Source organism: Lithobates pipiens, unplaced genomic scaffold (genome assembly GCF_037356315.1).
Source record: "Lithobates pipiens isolate NorthernLeopardFrog02 unplaced genomic scaffold, aLitPip1_a1.2 Scaffold_23, whole genome shotgun sequence".
Taxonomy (NCBI): Eukaryota; Metazoa; Chordata; class Amphibia; order Anura; family Ranidae; genus Lithobates; species Lithobates pipiens.
In genome coordinates, this window is record NW_027507785.1 from 27,608,876 (window position 1) to 27,628,875 (window position 20,000).

The 20,000-nt window shown below is 43.9% G+C and overlaps 1 protein-coding gene across 12 annotated transcripts in view; it reads right to left on the bottom strand.

Moving 5' to 3' along the window:
• The window catches only part of TENM4 (teneurin transmembrane protein 4), a 2,098,843-nt gene that overhangs the window by 201,171 nt on the left and 1,877,672 nt on the right, over positions 1–20,000 (bottom strand). For all 12 annotated transcript variants that reach the window (XM_077451390.1, XM_077451387.1, XM_077451388.1 and 9 more), the window contains one exon: positions 14,820–15,020. In XM_077451390.1, the coding sequence (XP_077307516.1) occupies positions 14,820–15,020 (201 nt within the window). The remainder of the gene's footprint in view (positions 1–14,819; positions 15,021–20,000) is intronic.

Sequence of the window (20,000 nt, forward strand, 5' to 3'; positions counted from 1 at the left end):
GTTAACAGTCTTTTCGTTAGCGTGGAGGACCGGGTAGGAGAAGAATCTTTATTCAGATGATCGGAGTTGTTTGCTCAACTCTTAAGAAAAGATTTAAGAAAGCAAGACCAACTTCCGTGGGGGCAAGTAATATTGAGTAATGGGCTGCTATCGTTTTTGTTTTTGTTTTAAAAGTAAACACCATACTTGGGCTCCATTGGGAATATCCACTCAATTTAACCACTTGCCTACCAGCCACTTTCACCTCCTTCCTGCCCAGGCCATTTTTCAGCTTTCAGCACTGTCGCACTTTGAATGACAATTGCGCGGTCATGCTACACTGTAACCATGTGAAATCGTTATCATTTTCTTCACACAAATAGAACTTTCTTTTGGTGATATTTAATCACTGCTGGGTGTTTTTATTTTTTTACAAAAAAAAAAAAAGACCAAGAAATTTGAAAAAAAAAACGTTTTTGTTTACTTAGTTTCTGTAAGTAAATTTTGTAATCAATTTTTCTCCTTCACTGATGGGCACTGATAGGCTGAACTGGTGGGTACTGATGAGGAGGCACTAATGTGCTGCATTTATGGGCACTGATCAGCACGGATAGGTGCTAATAGGTGGCACTGATGAGCGGCACAGATAGGCGGTACTGATGAGCACTGAAAGGCTGAACTGGTGGGCATTGATGAAGTAGCACGTATGGGGACTGGCGAGGCGGCACTTATGGGCGATGATTAGGTGGCACTGATGAGGAGGCACTAATATGCCACATTTATGGGCACTGATAGTTGGCACTGATAGGCAGCACAGATAGGTGGGTACTGATGGGCGACACTGATGGGCGACACTAATGGGCAACACTAATGGGCATTGATGGAGAGCACTGATAGGCGGGACTGATAGCCAGCACGGACTGGCATCGCTAACCTTATGGGTAGTGGTGGGCACTCATCGCTGGCACTGATTTGTGACATTGGTGTCGCTATTGTAATCAGGACACTGATGATCAGTGCCCTGATTACACGTATAGATGTCTCGTATGAGGAGATTGCGCTGATTGACTCTCCTCGCCACACACTATGTCAGTGTGAGGCGTGGAGCTCCAATTACCGGCATCTCCGTGTTCACATTTGACCAGCTGTGATTGCACACAGCCGATCACATGGTTAAAGAGCCGCGGCTCTTTACGGAGATCGGGGTCCTGCTGTGTCCTAGAAACATGGCGCAGCTGTGAGCGCAGCCATTCTGGGACGCTGTCATATGACGCCATCCCAGAACGAGAGCCGCACCACCCCGCAGTCATTTGACGGCAAGGCAGGCGGCAACTACTTAAAGTAGAACTTTACCCTTAGTAACGCAATAAAAAATAAAGCTCTTTAGCAAGGATCATACATTCCACATAATTATGCAACCAAAATGATTGTGTGCTGTAAATTGCCTCCAGCATCACTCTTGTTCCTGCTTTCTGAAAGCTGCCATTTTGCTGTAGCCCAAAGCCCCTGAGCAGCAGTAACTCTTTAGGCTGTCAGCAGAGCTCTAGTGGCTCTGATTTCCAGCACAGTTTACAGACTTTTGGCTGAGAATAGAAATCGGGTCCCTTCTGTACTTGCCGAGATTTGAATTGTCTACAGCCGGCTTAACCGCTTGCCAACCAGCCGCTGTCATTATACTGCGGCAGGTTGGCTCGTTCCCGCGAATCGCAATGGCTGTACGCCGGTCCCTTGTAACAGCTATAGCGTGGCGGGGGGAGCTGATGCGCGTGGCCGGCGGCCACAAAGTCCACTCGCCACCTGCGATAGCTCCACAGAGGGCCGGAACGGGGATCTGTCAATGTAAACAAACAGATCCCCATTCTGACAGAGAAGTACAGAGTGATAGTCTGTTCCTAGCGATTAGGAACAGCGATCTCTCTCTACTCCCAGCCAGTGCCCCCCCCACAGTTAGAAACACCTCCCTAGGGAACACATTTAACCCCTTGATCGCCATTAGTGTTAACCCCTTCCCCGCCAGTGTCATTTATATAGTAATTAGTGCATTTTTTTTTTATTTATTTTTTTAGCACTGGTGTATAAGTGTCACTGGTCCCAAAAATGTGGCAAAAGTTTCCGATCTGTCTGCCTGCAATGTCACAGTCCTGCTAAAAATCGCTGATCACCGCCACTAGTAAGAAAAAAATAAAAAAGCCATAAAATCTATCCCCCAATTTATTTTATAGATGCTACAACGTTTGCGAAAACCAGTCAAACGCTTATTGCATTTTTTTTTACCAAATATATGTAGAAGAATACATACTGGCCTAAACTGAGGGAAAATTATATATATATATATATATATATATATATATATATATATATATATATATATATATATATATATATATATATATATTTTTTTTTTTTTTTTATAGCGTAAAAAATTAAAACCGCAGAGGTGATCAAATACCACAAAAGAAAGCTCTATTTGTGGGAAAATAAGGACGTCACATGACCACGCAGTGCTGTATCGCAATAAATGGCCTGGTCATTAAGGGGGAAAGTATTCCAGGCCTGAAGTGGTTAAAGTGTTAAATCAGTCTGAATATGCAGTAAAGCATGTTTGTTATACTCACTATGGAACCAAAGGGGTCAATCTTCCACACTGTGTAAAAAGGCTGTTTGATCCTGTCTTCTCTGATCCTTCCCTTCTTTCACTGTCCCCAATCCATCTGCTGATTGTACAGAGCCTTGGAGGCATTCTGCACATGCTCAGTTTGGTGTGTGTTGCTCGGGAGTGGTTTTTTTTTGGGGGGGGGGGGTGCATAGGGTCAATCAGCACTGTCCAGACAGAAAGTCGGGGGTTCATGCAGTCTCATAGGACAGTCAGAGGAGAATGAAAATGTATTTTATAAGCGCTAACCAGTGCTCGCCCAGGCCCTGATAGAAGTCACAAGATTGATATATAATGCTGAGGAGAAAAGGCAGTTTTATAGTTTGTAGTTTATATTTACTAAAACGATTGCATTTCAATGTTCTGTGTACTGTAGGGTTGCTGGACCTTTCACCAAGCACAGCGCGGCTCGTGTATGCACAGTGGAAAGCCGGCTGTGAATCCGCTACGAGTCATAGCTGGCTTCCCGCGCTAGACCAGGCAGCGTAAGGGACCCAAAGAACTGTCAAGTACCAGCCCAGGTGAGGACAGCAATGGATCCCTGGGGAAAGGAAGTGTCCTTTTATTAGAATTTAGCAGCTACTTTTAATTATTTGGGGGAGGTGAAGATGTGGTAGTTACACACCTTTCTCTACTGTATTTATAAAGGAAGCCATGGGTGCCACCTTGGCAGGAATTTAAAACATTACAAACCAATGTCCATTGCTCTCACCTATAACTGGCCTTTTCAGCAAGGAGCACATGGAAGGGCAAGGCATGCAAAACAAAACCAAAGAAACTCCAAGCTCAACTTAGCCAACCAGCCTGCAACCAACTGACCGCATGTCTGCCTTTGTTCATCTCCATTACATGGGGAATGATGGAATTAGTGGTTTACAGACGTTAGATAACGTTTTTTGCTCCTAGTTCACTCCCTGGTCATCTCTCGCCTCGACTACTGGAACTCCCTCCTCATTGGCTGACCTTTAAATAGGCAATCTCCCCTTTAATCCATCATGAATGCTGCTGCCAGACTCATCCGCCTTACAAACCGCTCAGCGTCTGCTACCCCTTTCTGCCAATCCCTCCATTGGCTGCCAGTCAACCAAAAAATTAAATTCAAAATATTAACCACTTACAAAGCCATCCACAACTCTGCCCCCAGCTACATCACTAACCTAGTCTCAAAATAGAAACCAAATCGTCCTCTTCATTCCTCCCAAGACCTCCTGCTCTCTAGCTCCCGCGTCACCTCATCCCATACTCACCCTCCAGGACTTCTCCAGAGCCTCTTCCATCCTTTGGAATTCCCTACCCCAATCTGTCTGATGATCTCAAACTCCATCAACCTTTAGGGCGTTTCCTGAAAACCTTTCCTGCCTCCACCAAACAACTGTATTTCATTTTCTTCATTGGCTCATCCCCCACAGTTATTAACTTTTGTATCACTTGATCATCCCTCCTAGATTGTAAGCGCTAAAGAGCAGGGCCCTATTTTTCCTCCTGTATTGAATTGTGATGCAACTGTACTGTCTGCCCTAACATTGTAAAGTGCTGCATAAACTGTCTGCACTATATAATACCTGTATAATAATAATAATAGTTTTTAACAAAAACTTCTCACCTGGCTCCCACTGAGTGCTAAAAGCTCTTGAGGGATCATCAGTGGGTCTGCTGCTTTAAATTCTTTTGTTGGTGTCTCCAAACACAGGAGATGCATAAAAAGATGTGACGGGAGTCACTTTGGGTGAGGGCTGTGTAACCCAGAATCCCTTGAGGTTGGGAAAAATCCCTTGGGTGGTGTCTCCAAACACAGGAGATGCATTAAAAGGTGTGACGGGAGTCACTTTGGGCGGTGGGTCCATGGAACCCAGAATCCCTTGAGGTTGGGAAAAATCCATTGGGTGGTGTCTCCAAACACAGGAGATGCATTAAAAGGTGTGACGGGAGTCACTTTGGGCGGTGGGTCCATGGAACCCAGAATCCCTTGAGGTTGGGAAAAATCCATTGGGTGGTGTCTCCAAACACAGGAGATGCATTAAAAGGTGTGACGGGAGTCACTTTGGGCGGTGGGTCCATGGAACCCAGAATCCCTTGGGGTTGGGAAAAATTCCGTGGGTGGTGTCTCCAAACACAGGAGATGTATCAAAAGGATACCCCTGACAACTCAAGAAATGTACCTGCTAGTCTCCTGTGGGACCATGCAATGACAAAGGACTTCCCAAAAGGGCTACCTGGGATTCTTTCCTTCAAACAATAGGCTAACTGGAGGCTGTCTGCATTTTCACTGTCCTCATTTGGAATTTCTTCTGTTTTATTGATCTGCTGCCAGCCACTGCTGTTTCAAGGGACTCTCTGGACTATGAAAACAATTGATTTAGAAGTGCAGGCTCCTTTAAATGGCTTAACAAAGTATGAGACACATATATCATTTTGTATTTTTAGCACAGGGGTCATAAAGGTGAAGGGCATAGTAAAAGGAGAATCGTGTCCACTGAATCTGTACTTTACATTTTCCGATAATATAATGCTGTATCAAGCGAGTACACTGCCTGCGCATTAAACATAATTAGGCAATGTAAAAATTGAAGCCCGTATGCCTTTAACACATCCACGGTCAGCCAGGGTCCACTTCTGATGCCGCTCCATAGTACATACAGGTGATGTTAGTTTTTGGCGAGCAATGATTCCCTTAATACCATGCTATTATGTTCTTTGCCATTACTAGGAAGTACATTTTTTTTTTTCAAACAATTCAGTGCAATTATGCTTTGTTCCATAAATGCATGTGAATGTTCTCCTACTTTTAGCGGAGTGGCGCTCAGAGACAGATGTAGCTTTTCATTGTGTGGGCTTTAGAAGTCTTTATAGTCCTCCCACAACTGCTGCCCTGTAAGCTAATGTCAGAGACCATCTGTTATTGTTCTGTATATGTGAATTAACTGTTGGAGAATAGACTGTTATTGTGACATTGTCAATATGGAACAGTAAAAAAAACGCGAGGGTCTAATGTAGAGGAGTACCCAAAAGAAGAATTCTTGTCGTCCATTACAACTAATCAAGCTTTGCACGCTTGTCGCCTATAATGGAATAGGAAACAAAGGGGGAATCTGACACACACTCTATTTGTGGAAGGTCTGCATTTGATCAAGGAGGTTCACAGGATGCTGCAAACATCATATATCATGAACATATACTGTAGATAGACACACACAGTATATATGCAATATATCAGCAGTAACGTTAACCTGTCATGTCTAAATAAAATGAGAGTGTGTTCACCCAATCTGCCCATTTATCCTCGGAGTGGGGAACATCCCAACGTCCTTATTATTGCAAGCCATACTGCAAGCCCCCTGGCTGAATCTGCAGAATAGAGATAGGCTTCTCCACTTGAATCAAGCCAACTCCTAAATGCAAATTCCCTACCCTCTCTACAGGCACAAACATGCATGATTGCCCAATGAAAACCTTAAAGTGGTTGTAAAGGCTCAAGCTTTTGCTTCACCTTCATGCATTCTATGCATTAAAGGGGTTGTAAAGCTTCGTTTTTTATTTTCTAAATAGGTTCCTTTTAAGCTAGTGCATTGTTGGTTCACTTATCTTTTACTTCGATTTCCCTTCTAAATGTTTTTTTCTTTGTCTGAATTTCTCACTTCCTGTTTCTCCTCAGTAAACTTCTCACCATCATCCGAGTGGTGTTTAGTCAGCCAGAACAGCTTACCGAGGAGGAACAGGAAGTGAGAAATTCAGACAAAGAAAACAAAGAAAAAAAAAATTAGAAGGGAAATCGAAGGAAAAGGTAAATGAACCAACAATGCACTAGCTTAAAGGAACCTATTTAGAAAAAAAAAAAAAAAAGAACCTTTACAACCCCTTTAAGGTTAAAAACCTTCTGTGTGCAGCAACCACCCCCCCCCCCCCCAAACTTACCCAAGCCCCATCTCGATCCAGTGATGTGCACAAAAGCCTCAGTTCTCCCTCCTCACTGGCAGAGACAGCAGTGGTAGGGAGGATTAGACATGCTGACGTCATCGCGTTTGTGTTTCTGAGCGAACGGGCGTTTGCAAGCCGGCCACCTTTTGCTGTTTTTATCTGCATAACATTATAAGTGTGTTTTTTTTATTTCTATTAAATGTTACCAATCTGATTTACACTATGGAGAGCCCCCTTTTTATATTTTTTGTGTGACATCCGAGCTTAAAACCGTGATCTTTGCACGATCTAAGCAATCCGGCAATCTGCTGCATATCTCTCCTCCTCTACCATACTGACCATCTTGGAGTAGTCGCCCCAGAATCCCCTGGATAAAGGCCCTGTCTGGGTATATAGCCGCAAGCTCAATTAGCTTGCCTTCTGGCAAGCGTGCAATTTATTCGGTGCACAATTGGTGGTGGTGGATCACGCATTATTTCCAAGATTTTATTCATTCACTCATTTATGCACATTTGTGTGATTTATGGACTATATGCAATTTACTTGAGTTCTGGAAGTTTCATTGTCATTGTTTTTGCACATCCACTCATGATTTTCATTTTGGGACAGATTCTTATGTTTTTCATTATTATATTATGGTGATATCAAATATTATTCTCTTTCATTCGAATTTTTGTTATCACATATTCACTGTTTATCATACATCATTTAGCGCAGCTACTGTTTTTTCTAGTGGTAGCCACTGCCCAATGCTATTGTCAATCACAGTCAGTGAGCCAATAGGGAGAGAGCGGAGGCAGGGCTCCGCATATGAACACAGAGCAGCGGCTCGGTCAGGTGCTGCCTTAGAAAGCTGCTTGCTATGGGGGTACTAGGCAGAAGGGAGGAGCCTGGAGTGCCGGCGAGAGAATGAAGGAGGATCTGGGCTGCTCTGTGCTCAACCACTGCACAGAGCAGGTATGACATGTCTGTTATTTAACCACGCGCCGACCGACTCCTGTAAATATACATCGGCAGAATGGCATGGCTGGGCAAAGTAACGTACCCATACGTCACTTTGAATTTCCCAGAGCGCGCACCTGCCTGACCGTGCCCGCAGACTCGATGTCCACTGGGTGCCCGCGATCGCATTACGGAGCTGAAGAACGGGGAGATGCCGATGTAAACACAGCATCTCCTTGTTCTGCCTAGTCACAGGACACCAATCGTCTGCTCCCTGTCATCAGGAGCAGCGATCAGTGTCGTGTCACTGCTAGCCCACCCGACAGTTAGAATCACAACCCCTCCCTGCCCCCTAGTGGTTAACTCCTTCACTGCCAGTGACATTTTTACAGTAATCAATGCAATTTTATAGCAGTGATCGCTGTATTAATGCCAACGGTCCCAAAAATGTGTCAAAATTGTCCGATGTGTCCGTCATAATGTCGCAGTCCCGATAAAAATCGCCGATCGCCGTCATTACTAGTAAAAAATGCCATAAATCTATCCCTTATTTTGTAGACGCTATAACTTTTGCGCAAACCAATCAAGCGCTTATTGCGATTTTTTTTCCCAAAAATATGTAGAAGACTACATATCGGCCTAAACTGAGGAAAAAAATGTTTTTTTATATATTTTTGGGGGATATTTATTATAGCAAAAAGTAAAAAATATGTTTTTAATGTGTTTTTTTTTCCAAAATTGACGCTCTTTTTTTGTTTATATTGCAAAGAATAACCAAAACTCCACCATCAGTACCCAACCTCACAAACACCCTTTTAGCTACATAGGCACACATTTCCACAATTCCAGAAAAGTGGAGATTGTAAGAGCCACAAAGTTGAGGTCACCTCCATAGTAGTGACAATGGTTCTGGAATGGGATAATCATGCCTCATGGTACGCCCATGGTTTTGGAACTGTCAAGCATCCACAAAAATGCATCTAAAAAGGTCTATGCATGAGACCAAATAAAGTCAAAGAGATTTGATTGCAAAGTATGAAGTGTTATCTACAAAAGGTCTATAAATGAGACCAAATAAAGTAAGCCACAAAGCTGAGGCCAACTCCATAGTAGTGCCAATGGTTCTGGAATGGGATAGTCATGCCTCGTGGTACGTCCATGGTTTTGGAACGGTCAAGTGGTCCACAAAAATGTAGCTACAAGGGTCTATACATGAGACCAAATAAAGTAAGCCACAAAGCTGAGGCCACCTCCATAGTAGTGCCAATGGTTCTGGAATGGGATAGTCATGCCTCATGGTACGCCCATGGTTTTGGAATGGTCAAGTGTCCACAAAAAAAGCGTCTAAAAAGGTCTATGCATGAGACCAAATAAAGCCAAAGAGCTTCGGTTGCAAAGTATGAAGGTGTTATGTACAAAAGGTCTATAAATGAGACCAAATAAAGTAAGCCACAAAGCTGAGGTCAACTCCATAGTAGTGCCAATGGTTCTGGAATGGGATAGTCATGCCTCGTGGTACGTCCATGGTTTTGGAACGGTCAAGTGGTCCACAAAAATGTAGCTACAAGGGTCTATACATGAGACCAAATAAAGTAAGCCACAAAGCTGAGGCCACCTCCATAGTAGTGCCAATGGTTCTGGAATGGGATAGTCATGCCTCATGGTACGCCCATGGTTTTGGAATGGTCAAGTGTCCACAAAAAAAGCGTCTAAAAAGGTCTATGCATGAGACCAAATAAAGTCAAAGAGCTTTGGTTGCAAAGTATGAAGGTGTTATCTACAAAAGGTCTATACAGGAGACCAAATAAGTAAGTAAGATAGATTTGGTTGCAAAGTATGAAGTATTATCTAAAAAGATCCAAATAAAGTAAGCCACAAAGCTGAGGCCACCTCCATAGTAGTGCCAATGGTTCTGGAATAGGATAGACATGCCTCATGGTATGCCCATGGTTTTGGAACGGTCAAGTGTCCACAAAAATGTAGCTACAAGGGTCTATACACGAGACCAAATAAAGTAAGATAGATTTGGTTGCAAAGTATGAAGTATTATCTATAAAGGTCTTTATACGAGTCCAAATGAAGTAAAAGAGATTTGGTTGCAAAGCATGAAGTGTTATCTACGCGAGACAAAATAAAGAAACAGAGATTTGGTTGCAAATTAAGATTGTCCATCCAAATGAGGAACTGAAAGCTCTGTATCTGGCCATGCAAGTTGAAAGACTGTTATTCTTTTGCAGCTTCTAACTCATACATAAGGCCATAAAAGTGACTTGCAGAGAGAATAGCATGGTGATGTCATGACATCGACAATTATTTCTTCCTGCATCGAGGCCACAATGGGCAAAGCTGCACTACTTATGCCATTCTAGGGATCCTTAAGGCATAAAGAAACTTTCTAGACTTCCACTTTTCAAACAATGTAAACCATACCCAAACAGAGGTGTTGATCTTCATTTTCGCCTTTATCCTGGAGAATTTTGAGACAAGACAGGCTTATGACCTTACAGAATGGGGTTACCAGCTAATTTTATTCTGCCAGAATACTGATACGTACTCCTCTCCATGGGGCACCACAGGTCTCCTCGAGAGCTCTTCACACCCCTGAAATTAAAGCCTTAGAGCAAGAAGAAGTGTGAACTTCACTCGCCGAAACCCTTGTGTGTGTGCACGCCGTGTGTGTGTGGCCTTCGGCACAGCATGAATTTAACATGAGAATTCATTTACAAAGTTTGGAGACCTCTGGGGCCCCAAGGGGGGAGCCCGGCCTCATCACAAGTGTTGTTTGATCAATGAGATATGACAATGTCTGGAAAGATACATTAGATGCTCGGCAGGAATGCCAGCACACTGTTGCTGCTAGCGGTTGGAGACGATCCATCAATGATTATATAAAAGGCTGTATCATATTTAAAAATCTGTTTAGTCAACTGGAAGGAGTCTGCTAAGATGAGTGTACGGGCAAGCTGCGGCTTCTGGGTCAGCGAGCGAGGCAGCTGTCAGGATGCTAATGATGATCCGTGACAAGGTTTAAAGCTGAACTCCAGGCAAACCGCTAAATGCAGAGCTGAAATACATATGGGGCAGCTGTTTTACCTGCTGATGGATTTTCTATGTTTGCCCATCCAGTCCTGAGATTTAGACTGCTCTGCCCCACAGCACAGCCTTGCTTAGTAAATAGCCAAAAGTGTCCCTAAACCCACAACAGAAAAAAAACTATAAAAAATAAAATAAAAAATTGTGTTTTACATGCCGTTCACACTCAGTTGCATTTGTTTTCTGTATTCTGCAAAAAAACCTGGTTGATCCTGCTGCTCTATAGGTCCACTTTCTGTTCATGTCCCCAATTCAGCTAGGGATTTTGCAGAGCAGTGTTGGCAGCTCTGCACATGCTCAGTTTTCAGTGAGTTTCTATGCTGTGCATTTCCTCCCTTTCACATCCGAGCAGCCCATGTGACTATAGAGTCACACATGTGGGGCGTATACACAGTGGTAAATGCCAGCACACTCCCTCCCTTCCTCCTCCATGCCCACTAACCAGCTAAACACAATGGGGGTGGAATATTACATGAAGATTGATGGATGCTTCTCCTCCCTGATATTGTAAGACACAGGCTGTGACTGGCAAAAATATTACAGATAAGCCCAGACGATCAATGAGCAAATATAAGATACATCACTACAAGAAAATGGTATTGCCCGAGCTTCTGGCCCTGCCTTGGGGGACGTCCTCCAATCAGGGATGAGTTCTAGTATAAATACCTCCAGTAAAATGGTGCTGGCTTCACTTCCTGAAGACGCGTACCTGCGCAACATGCATTAAGGCTGAGAGGTCGACGCCATTTCTGGCTTTCTATCCTGTGCGGTTTCTGGGTCTGTGAAACGCACATCGGCTCTGGAGTATATGAGTGGTGGGTTATCTGATCCCGGCCCAAGGAATTTGTGCATGCTGCATATTTTAACACTGTGCATACCTATACCATTTTTAAAGCGGGAGTCCACCGGGACTCCGCGTTTTTTTTTTTTTTTTTTAAAAGCCAGCAGCTACAAATACTGCAGCTGCTGACTTTTAAATAGTGACACTTACCTGTCCAGCGCGCCCGCGATGTCGGCACCCGAAGCCGATCGCTCGCTCGGCTGCCGGGTCCCGCCGCCATCTTGGGTATGGGAATCAGGAAATGGAGCCTTTCGGCTTCATTTCCCGGTTCCCTACTGCGCATGCGCGAGCCACGCGGCGCAATCCGGACGGTCCCCGCTGCCTCTGGGAGCTGTGTGTTTCCCAGCAGGCAGCGGGGCACTTGCTGAAGGGGGCGGGCGCTTGCGGAACGGGGGCGTAACCTACGCTCGTTCCGCAGAGAGCTAGCCCGGAAGTGGGTGCAGTTACCTGGATTATCCAGGTAACTGCACCCCCCTCCCCCCTGAAAGGTGCCGATTGTGGCGCCGGAGGGGGGGGGGATTCCGATGAGCGGAGGTCCATTTTAGGGTGGACCTCCGCTTTAAGGTTGTTGAAGCCGATAAACGGCATCACACTATATGCCCCCTAGTAGTTGGGTTTTTTCTATTCTGGTATATGAGCTACACCAGGACCCACCAGGAGTGGAGCAAGAGTGGGGGCGATTGCTTTGACATCTAAACATTCTATAAATGCTGGTTGATTTATCATATCTGGTGAGTGCAATATATTGTCAGCACGTGGTGGAGCATGTTTTGGTGACTTGGAGGAGGTCTTTTGCAGCAGCACACTGCAATAACCGGTGATTAGACCCACTTATTATGGACTTCTAGAACACACGCATGTGTAGTCTGAGGACTTGCATTATATGAACTTTTGAATGCAGCATATTTTTGTTTATCACTGTAGACGGTCTTTATTTATTTTGGGCAAGCACCGCTTTCTTTTTTGATTTTGTCACACAAAATGCTAGAAGCATTTTGAAGGAGCAGATACAGTGCCTTGAAAAAGTATTCACACCCTTTGAAATTTTCCACATTTTACAACCAAAAACATAAATGTATTTTATTGGGATTTTATGTGATAGACTGACACAAAGTGGCACATAATTGTGTGGAAGGAAAAGGATAAATGTTTTTTTTTTTTTTTTTTTACAAATAAATATCTGAAAAGTGTGGGGTGCATTTGTTTTCAGCCCCCTTTACTCTGATACTCCTAACTAAAATCTAGTGGAACCAATTTCCTTCAGAAGTCACCTAATTAGTAAATAGAGTCCACCTGTGTGTAATTTAATTGCAGTATAAATACAGCTGTTCTGTGAAGCCCTCAGGTTTCTTAGAGAACCTTAGTGAACAAACAGCATCATGAAGACCAAGGAACACACCCGACAGGTCAGGGATAAAGTTGTGGAGAAGATTAAAGCAGGGTTAGGTTATAAAAAAAAAATATCCCAAGCTTTTAACATCTCATGGAGCACTGTTCTATCCATAATCCAAAAATGGAAAGAGTACGGCACAAATGCAAACCTACCAAGACATGGCCGTCCACCTAAACTGACAGACCGGACAAGGAGAACATTCATCAGAGAAGCAGCCAAGGCCCATGGTAACTCTGGAGGAGCTGCAGAGATCCACAGCTCAGGTGGGAGGATCTGTCCACAGGACAACTATTAGTCGTCTCTCCACAAATCTGACCTTTATGGAAGAGTGTTAAGAAGAAAGACATTGTTGAAAGAAAGCCATAAGAAGTCCTGTTTGCAGTTTGCGAGAAGCCATGTGGGGGGTCACAGCAAACACGTGGAAGAATGTGCTCTGGTCAGATGAGACCAAAATCTTGTTGGCCTAAAAAAGCAAAATGCTATGTCTGGCGGAAAACTAACACCGCACATCATCCTGAGCACACCATGCCCACTGTGAAACATGGTGGTGGCAGCATCATGTTGTGGGGATGCTTTTCTTCAGCAGGGACAGGGAAGCTGGTCAGAGTTGATGGGAAGATGGATGGAGCCAAATACAGGGCAATCTTAAGCCCCATACACACCATCAGATTTTCTGCTGATTTTTTCCTTCAGATTTACCAAAACCATATAATATGAGGTCAAACCTTAGGAGTTTCAATGTGTATGCAATCAGGCAGGTCCTTGCACTACATGGTTTTGGTAAATCTGAAGGAAAAAATCAGCAGAATATCTGATAGTGTGTATGGGGCTTTAGAAGAAAACCAAAAGACTTGAGACTCGGTCAGAGGTTCACTTTCCAGCAGGACAACAAACATACAGCCAGAGCTACAATGGAATGGTTTAGATCAAAGCATATTCATGTGTTAGAACAGCCCAGTCAAAGTCCAGACCTGAATCCAATTGAAAATCTGTGGCAAGACTTGAAAATTGGAGGGAGAGCGTCTGTGAACAGCAATCTGACAGAGCTTGAGCTATTTGGCAAAGAATGGGCAAAAATGTCACTCTCTAGATGTGCAAAGCTGGTAGAGACATCCCCAAAAAAGACTTGCATCTGTAATTGCAGCGAAAGGAGGTTCTACAAAGTATTTACTTAGGGGGGCCAAATACAAATGTACCCCCCACACTTTTCAAATATTTGTAAAAAAAAAAAAAAAAAAAAAAAAAATCGAAAACCATTTATAATTTTCCTTCCACTTCACAATTATGTGCCACTTTGTGTTGGTCTATCACATAAAATCCCAATAAAATACATTTACGTTTTTGGTTGTAACATGACAAAATGTGGAAAATTTGAAGGGGTATGAATACTTTTTCAAGGCACTGTACCCACATATTACATTTTCGGTGGTGGGGTAGGGTGGGAGTCCGCTCACATATCACATACACAGTAAATTCAATATTTGTATTTTTATCGCATTTCATTATAATTTTTTATGGAGTTATCATTGGAGGTTTTTTTTATGATATTTTATAGCACCTAGGGCACACTTTTGCAACTAGATAGAATGATATTCTGAATAAAACATTTCTGTTTTTATTACAAGTCTTATTTTAGATCCAGTGATGTCATCAATGGGCCCCTGTGCCACTCAATGCAATGAAGGCAGACCATGGCTGCGACATTCAGGTTTGCTGTAAACGCCTCAGTACTCCTCTCTAGAGCCCTCGGCCCTTATTGCAAGCAGTGGACTGGCTCTCAGAAAGGCATTACACAAATACTGAATTGCCTTGATGGGTGGATGTCATGTGGTTTTTCACTGAAGGTAACCGCTGTTAATGCATTTTTCTCATTCTGTGCTAAGTCACAATGTTAAGGGCTTGTGAGAGGTTATTTTTAAAACATTAAATGCTTTAATTTTTTGTTCCCAGATACTTCTTAAGAAAAAGTACTTGACAATAACAAGACTGAGATTCACTCTTACCTATGGAGCAGTCATGGCCGGTCCAGTTGGGGTCACATGTGCACACACCCGTCTCAGAGTGGTACGTCCCATGTCCAGAACACTGGTCAAGGCAAGTGGCGCGCGGGTTCTCACAGCTTGTTCCACCCCACCCAACAGCACAATGGCACACTCCTTGCACGCAGACTCCTCGCCCAGAACACGTGGGGTCTAAGCAATCCACTGAAAATAAAACCAAAATAATGATATTAATGTTAAATTTAAATAATATTAATAAAATCATACCAAAAGGTTTAAAGGACTGCTATAATATAAACAAAATAATGCATTCCAGTACATGTACAGGGTTAAGATTAGTAAACATAGTATAGTCCATTTAAAATGCATAGCCAGTTGAATTCCCCAAAGCGCACGGAAATGCGCAGGCGCAGTCCTGCGTTTGCCCGCCTTGTGGTGCACAGGCGCACGTGCAGTCGCCACAGACATTGGCGCCAAATGCCCTATATAAGTGCAGCAGATGAACTAGGAGGTTGCTGTCTGATCTGCAGCTGTTGCCCCTGCGCCTGTTCCTGTTTCCTGTGTTTGACCCAGCTTATCCTGACTATACCTGTCCTGACCTCAGCTTGCCTCTAAGACTTTGTTTACCTCTTGTGCATCTGCCTGATCTCGTGTTACCAACCTCTGCCTGTATCCTGACCATTCTCTGCCTGCCGTCTATGCCTATACCTGACCATGCTTGTCTGAACCTGCATCCGGTTATCCGTCTGTTATGCTCTGCATTGTACCTGGTCATGCTGGTCCTTCAGCTGCTGTGTGCTGTCAGTCCTACAGCATCTGCTACCAGCTGCTGCCTATCCAGCTTTGGGTCTGCTGTTCCTGCTGCCATCCGCTGTTTCAGCTAGCCAGGTCAACTCTGGTGACGGATCTGCCATGCACCTCTGTGACCAACGGAAGGTCTTACCTCACCGCGCTTTTGCGGCCACTGTCACAATATCTGTGGTCCTTGAGGCGGGGCTGTACAAGAAGTCTCCTACACGTCAGGCTCTGCCACAAGGTATGTGACACAACCTGTTCACACCTTAAGACTCATACACACTACCACAGTGTTGAATGAAAAACAACTGACAGCTCAGGTCGAAACCACTGTTCTATCAATTTAATGTTAGGACAGTGATCTCCACTGCTGTGCTATTGTGTTCTGACAGGGGGACTGAGAGTGCTGATTGGGAGCTGGTCGGCAAACCTTTTTCGGATATGATCTTTTGGCAGAAGCTGGTCAAACGGCTGACATACACATGGGCCAAATGTCGAATTGTTTCTATTGAATACTCTCATGCTACCCAACATTTGACCCACGAGTCATAGGATTTAGGGTTTGTAGCAGCATCTGAAGTTTCACCGGAAACTATACAATGCTTGAAACTAGGATTTTCATTATATTCACATCTGAGCATAGCGCAGCTTAGAACCCTCGCTCAAAAATGTACAGTGGAACCTTGGATTAGGAGAATAATCCGTTCCAGGAGAATACGCATAAACCAAGGTTCCACTGTAGTTCTTTTGGGGCAGCCAAACCTTTTGACCCCAATTGAGTTTATTAGCACCTGAAAAACATGAATTTTCTTACCTCTCAACTAGTGTTTCAAAGGCTACTAATAGTAAAAGAAACGCTCAAAAAATTTCCAGGAAAACATGCAAACATGCTCAGCTGAAGTGTGATTGGGGCCTAATATAACAGGGTGACAACACTAATGAACACATTTTACTGCAGAGCAACAAGCATTGTCACCCCATGTAAGGAAATGGAGAATTAATAGATCTACTGACAGGAACAGGTAATAAAACATGCTGCAGGGCGACAAACCCAACCCCTTTCACTGCTCACAGGTCAACCTGTATCCTCCTGGATTGCCTACAAGACTCTGGGTACCAAGGCCCTAGAGTCCCCTCTTTCTCCAATGTAACCCACTAGTCAAACAATAGGCTGCACACCGAAGATATTCAACTCCAGCAAAGGTTTATTGTATTGACAGCACAATGATCACCACCCTTTTCACTGCTCAGGGCGAGTTTCAATTATGGTGACAGCGGTTAACCATACCTGAGCTCTGAACGTAAGCATAGTCACTTACCGGCTCCGATGAGAGTGCATGCGATAGGGTGACAATGCAGGAAAATAATTAGGACAGAGCATGGTCACCCCATAACAGAAAGTACCTAAACGAGGCCCGCCATGGCAGGATTATCAGGTGTTATTTTAGAAGATTTCTAGGCATGGTATATTTTTACATATATACAGTACATTGACCCAGCTTGGACCAAAGTAACCTCAAAGAAGCTGAATATCACTAAAGTAGACACTGGTACACCCGTGATCTCCACTAGCTTCAGTTAGCAGTATAGTCAGTGTTATCTGGGGTTATCTGGTGCTCCTTATGGTCTAATCCTTAGGCGTATAGTCTATGGCTGTAATAGCTGGATGGTGATGTATCCATAAGTTGGGTGGTTGGAAAACAAAGGGGTATCAAGGGTTAAAAAGGAAGGCAGCCATCCTTCAGAGTGTGTCCAGAACTCTGCAAGACATGTAAGGGAAAAAAATCAGGGAGGGGGAGTCGCCGACCTGAGTGTAGTATTAAAATGATAACTTTAATAGGATAAGGTTAAAAACACTTACAAGATCATATAAGATGCATGCTCATCAAAGTAAAGTCTGATTGGACCAAGACAGGCCAATAGAAGGAGCAGCCAGCTCCGAGCTCCTAGCCTTCACCACTGCAGCCCTTATTGACAAGATTCCAGCCCCGCCTTGGTCCAATCAGACGCCGGTGACGTCACCTTTGGGTCATCGTGGCGATTCCTGGTTCCTGGAGAAACACTGTGATCCATTCCAGCCAGCTGTCCAATCCTTTCCAGCTACCTAGAACAGTGGCGGGGACCCGCAGAGCCATGTGGAATGCCAGGACAGCATTTTACTTTGACAAGCATGCATCTTATACCATCTTGTAAGTGTTTTCAATCGTATCCTATTAAAATCATCATTTTAATAGTACACTCAGGTCGGCACCTCCCCCCTCCCTGTTTTTTTCCCTTCCACTAGCTTCTAGGTCCCATGATGAGTGGCTAGCCTGATGCATTGTAAGCACAGGAGGTTGGCCAGTTAGCAAGGGCACCTTTCAAGCAAATACTTTGCATTGTTCAAAGATTGGACAAGGTGGAGAGGCAGTAGGTGATGTCACAGTCTCTACCTCGTCCAATGAGTGAACGCTTTGCATTCATTCAAAAGAATGCAAAGCATTCTCTGAATGGCATCACGCCGAGCAGCCAACCTAATTTCTTCACAATGCATCAGGCTAGCCACTCAGTATGGCATCCAAAGGCAAGCGGAGAGTAGCGGTGTCTACTTCAGGGATTTCCAGCTTCCGGGGGAATCAGCCAGACATGATATTTACATAGTTAGATTGGTCCGAGCACGACCAATGTAAACATGTATAAAATTTAACACTTCTGGAATTCTTCAAGGAAAGCAGTGGATTTAAGAAGACCGGGGAGCATTTTTAAAATTACAAATTAAAGATTATATGAGATTTTTGTGATTAGATTTAAATCTACGTTAAGCCGCCGGTAAACTGATTTCTACACTCACAATGGAGAACGAGGAGGTAGGTTTGGCTTCATTTCCAGGCTGCTTTATCCAATTTCCTGTTGACTTTGGATCGCGCTTCTAGAGTATTTGATATTGTCATGATGAGAGATGATCGAACCCAAACTATTCACATCCCACAAATACGTCTCCCTTTAAGGCCCGTTACAGCTTCAAATGCAGTAGCTTTCATTTTGACGCACTTAGCTATGCACCAGTTTTCTTACATGTCCCTAATGACTTTTTCATGAGCATTTTATGCCCATCTGTTTGACTTCTATACTGAGAATTCCATAAGATGTACTACAGCTGCACCAAAAAACAAAGCCGCTTGCTTCAATTAACCACACAAATGAGAACAGTGCTGCGGACCTCCATTTATTGTGTTTTTTTTGGGGGGGGGGGGGGTGCATGAAATCCGGATGCAAATGCAAAATTCAGGAATAAAGCCTCTTTCTCTCGAAGATGGGGGGGGGGGGAGAAGAGGCAGCGAGCTACAGCACAGATGGGATGACCATAGCGAGTTTTGTAGCATCTAACAGATGACAAGCAACCATCGCACTGCCATTAATCATATCCTCTGAAGGTCAATGTGAAAAAGAGAGACAGGTTTTAAAAAGGGCCTTCATCACATCCAGGGGCCTTTCTGCTGCCTCAGCTCACAGCCTCGGGATTAGGGGACGGGAATGTGTGTCAGACCTTGCCATTCATCATAATCCGAGGTCTATTTTTCATGTTGAAACGAGAACCTCTGAAAAGAGTTTGGGGACAATGGCCACTTTAACCCCCTCCCCCACCTCACTGACCCAGGTTTGGCCTATTTCTTGAAGCCAGGGCTTACACAGGATCAGGAACCACCTTCTGTTGGCATGCCTCTGTTCCTTGGTGGGTCGGGCAACCACAGTCAATTCTAAAGAGAATGAGTCCAAGTGTGGAGGTGAAATGCTTTCTGGACAGCATGTGCCCTTTGCCAACTGATTTTACTAGTTGTGCAGATATAAACTATATTACCAAAAGTATTGGGACACCTGCCTTTACACGCACATGAACTTTAATGACGTCTTAGTCCGTAGGGTTCAATATTGAGTTGGCCCACCATTTGCAGCTATAACAGCTTCAACTCTTCTGGGAAGGCTGTCCACAAGGTTTAGAAGTGTGTCTACAGGACCAATCAGAATTTGTCTTCTAGTAAAGCAAAAGTCAATTGGCTGCTACAGATTGATTGGACATCACAATTATCCTTCACTGAAATGCTTCTATTTTATGAGCAAGGTACAGAGAGTGGTGACATGAGACAACCAGACAGAATTTAGTTTCCAGCAGTTCATGTAGTCGGGACAAAAAAAATAGGAGGTATGGAAACAGATGGAGAGGAATAAGAGGAAAGCAAGAGAGGGTAGAGAGAAAAGAAAGGGACCGAGAAGAAATAGGGTTGGAAGACAAAAGAAGTAGGAAGAAAGAGATAGAGAGAAGGTGGAAAGAAACAAGAGAGGAGCATAAAGAGAAAGGTGGGGACAGAGAGAGAGAGAGAGAGACAGAGACAGAGAGACAGACACACACAC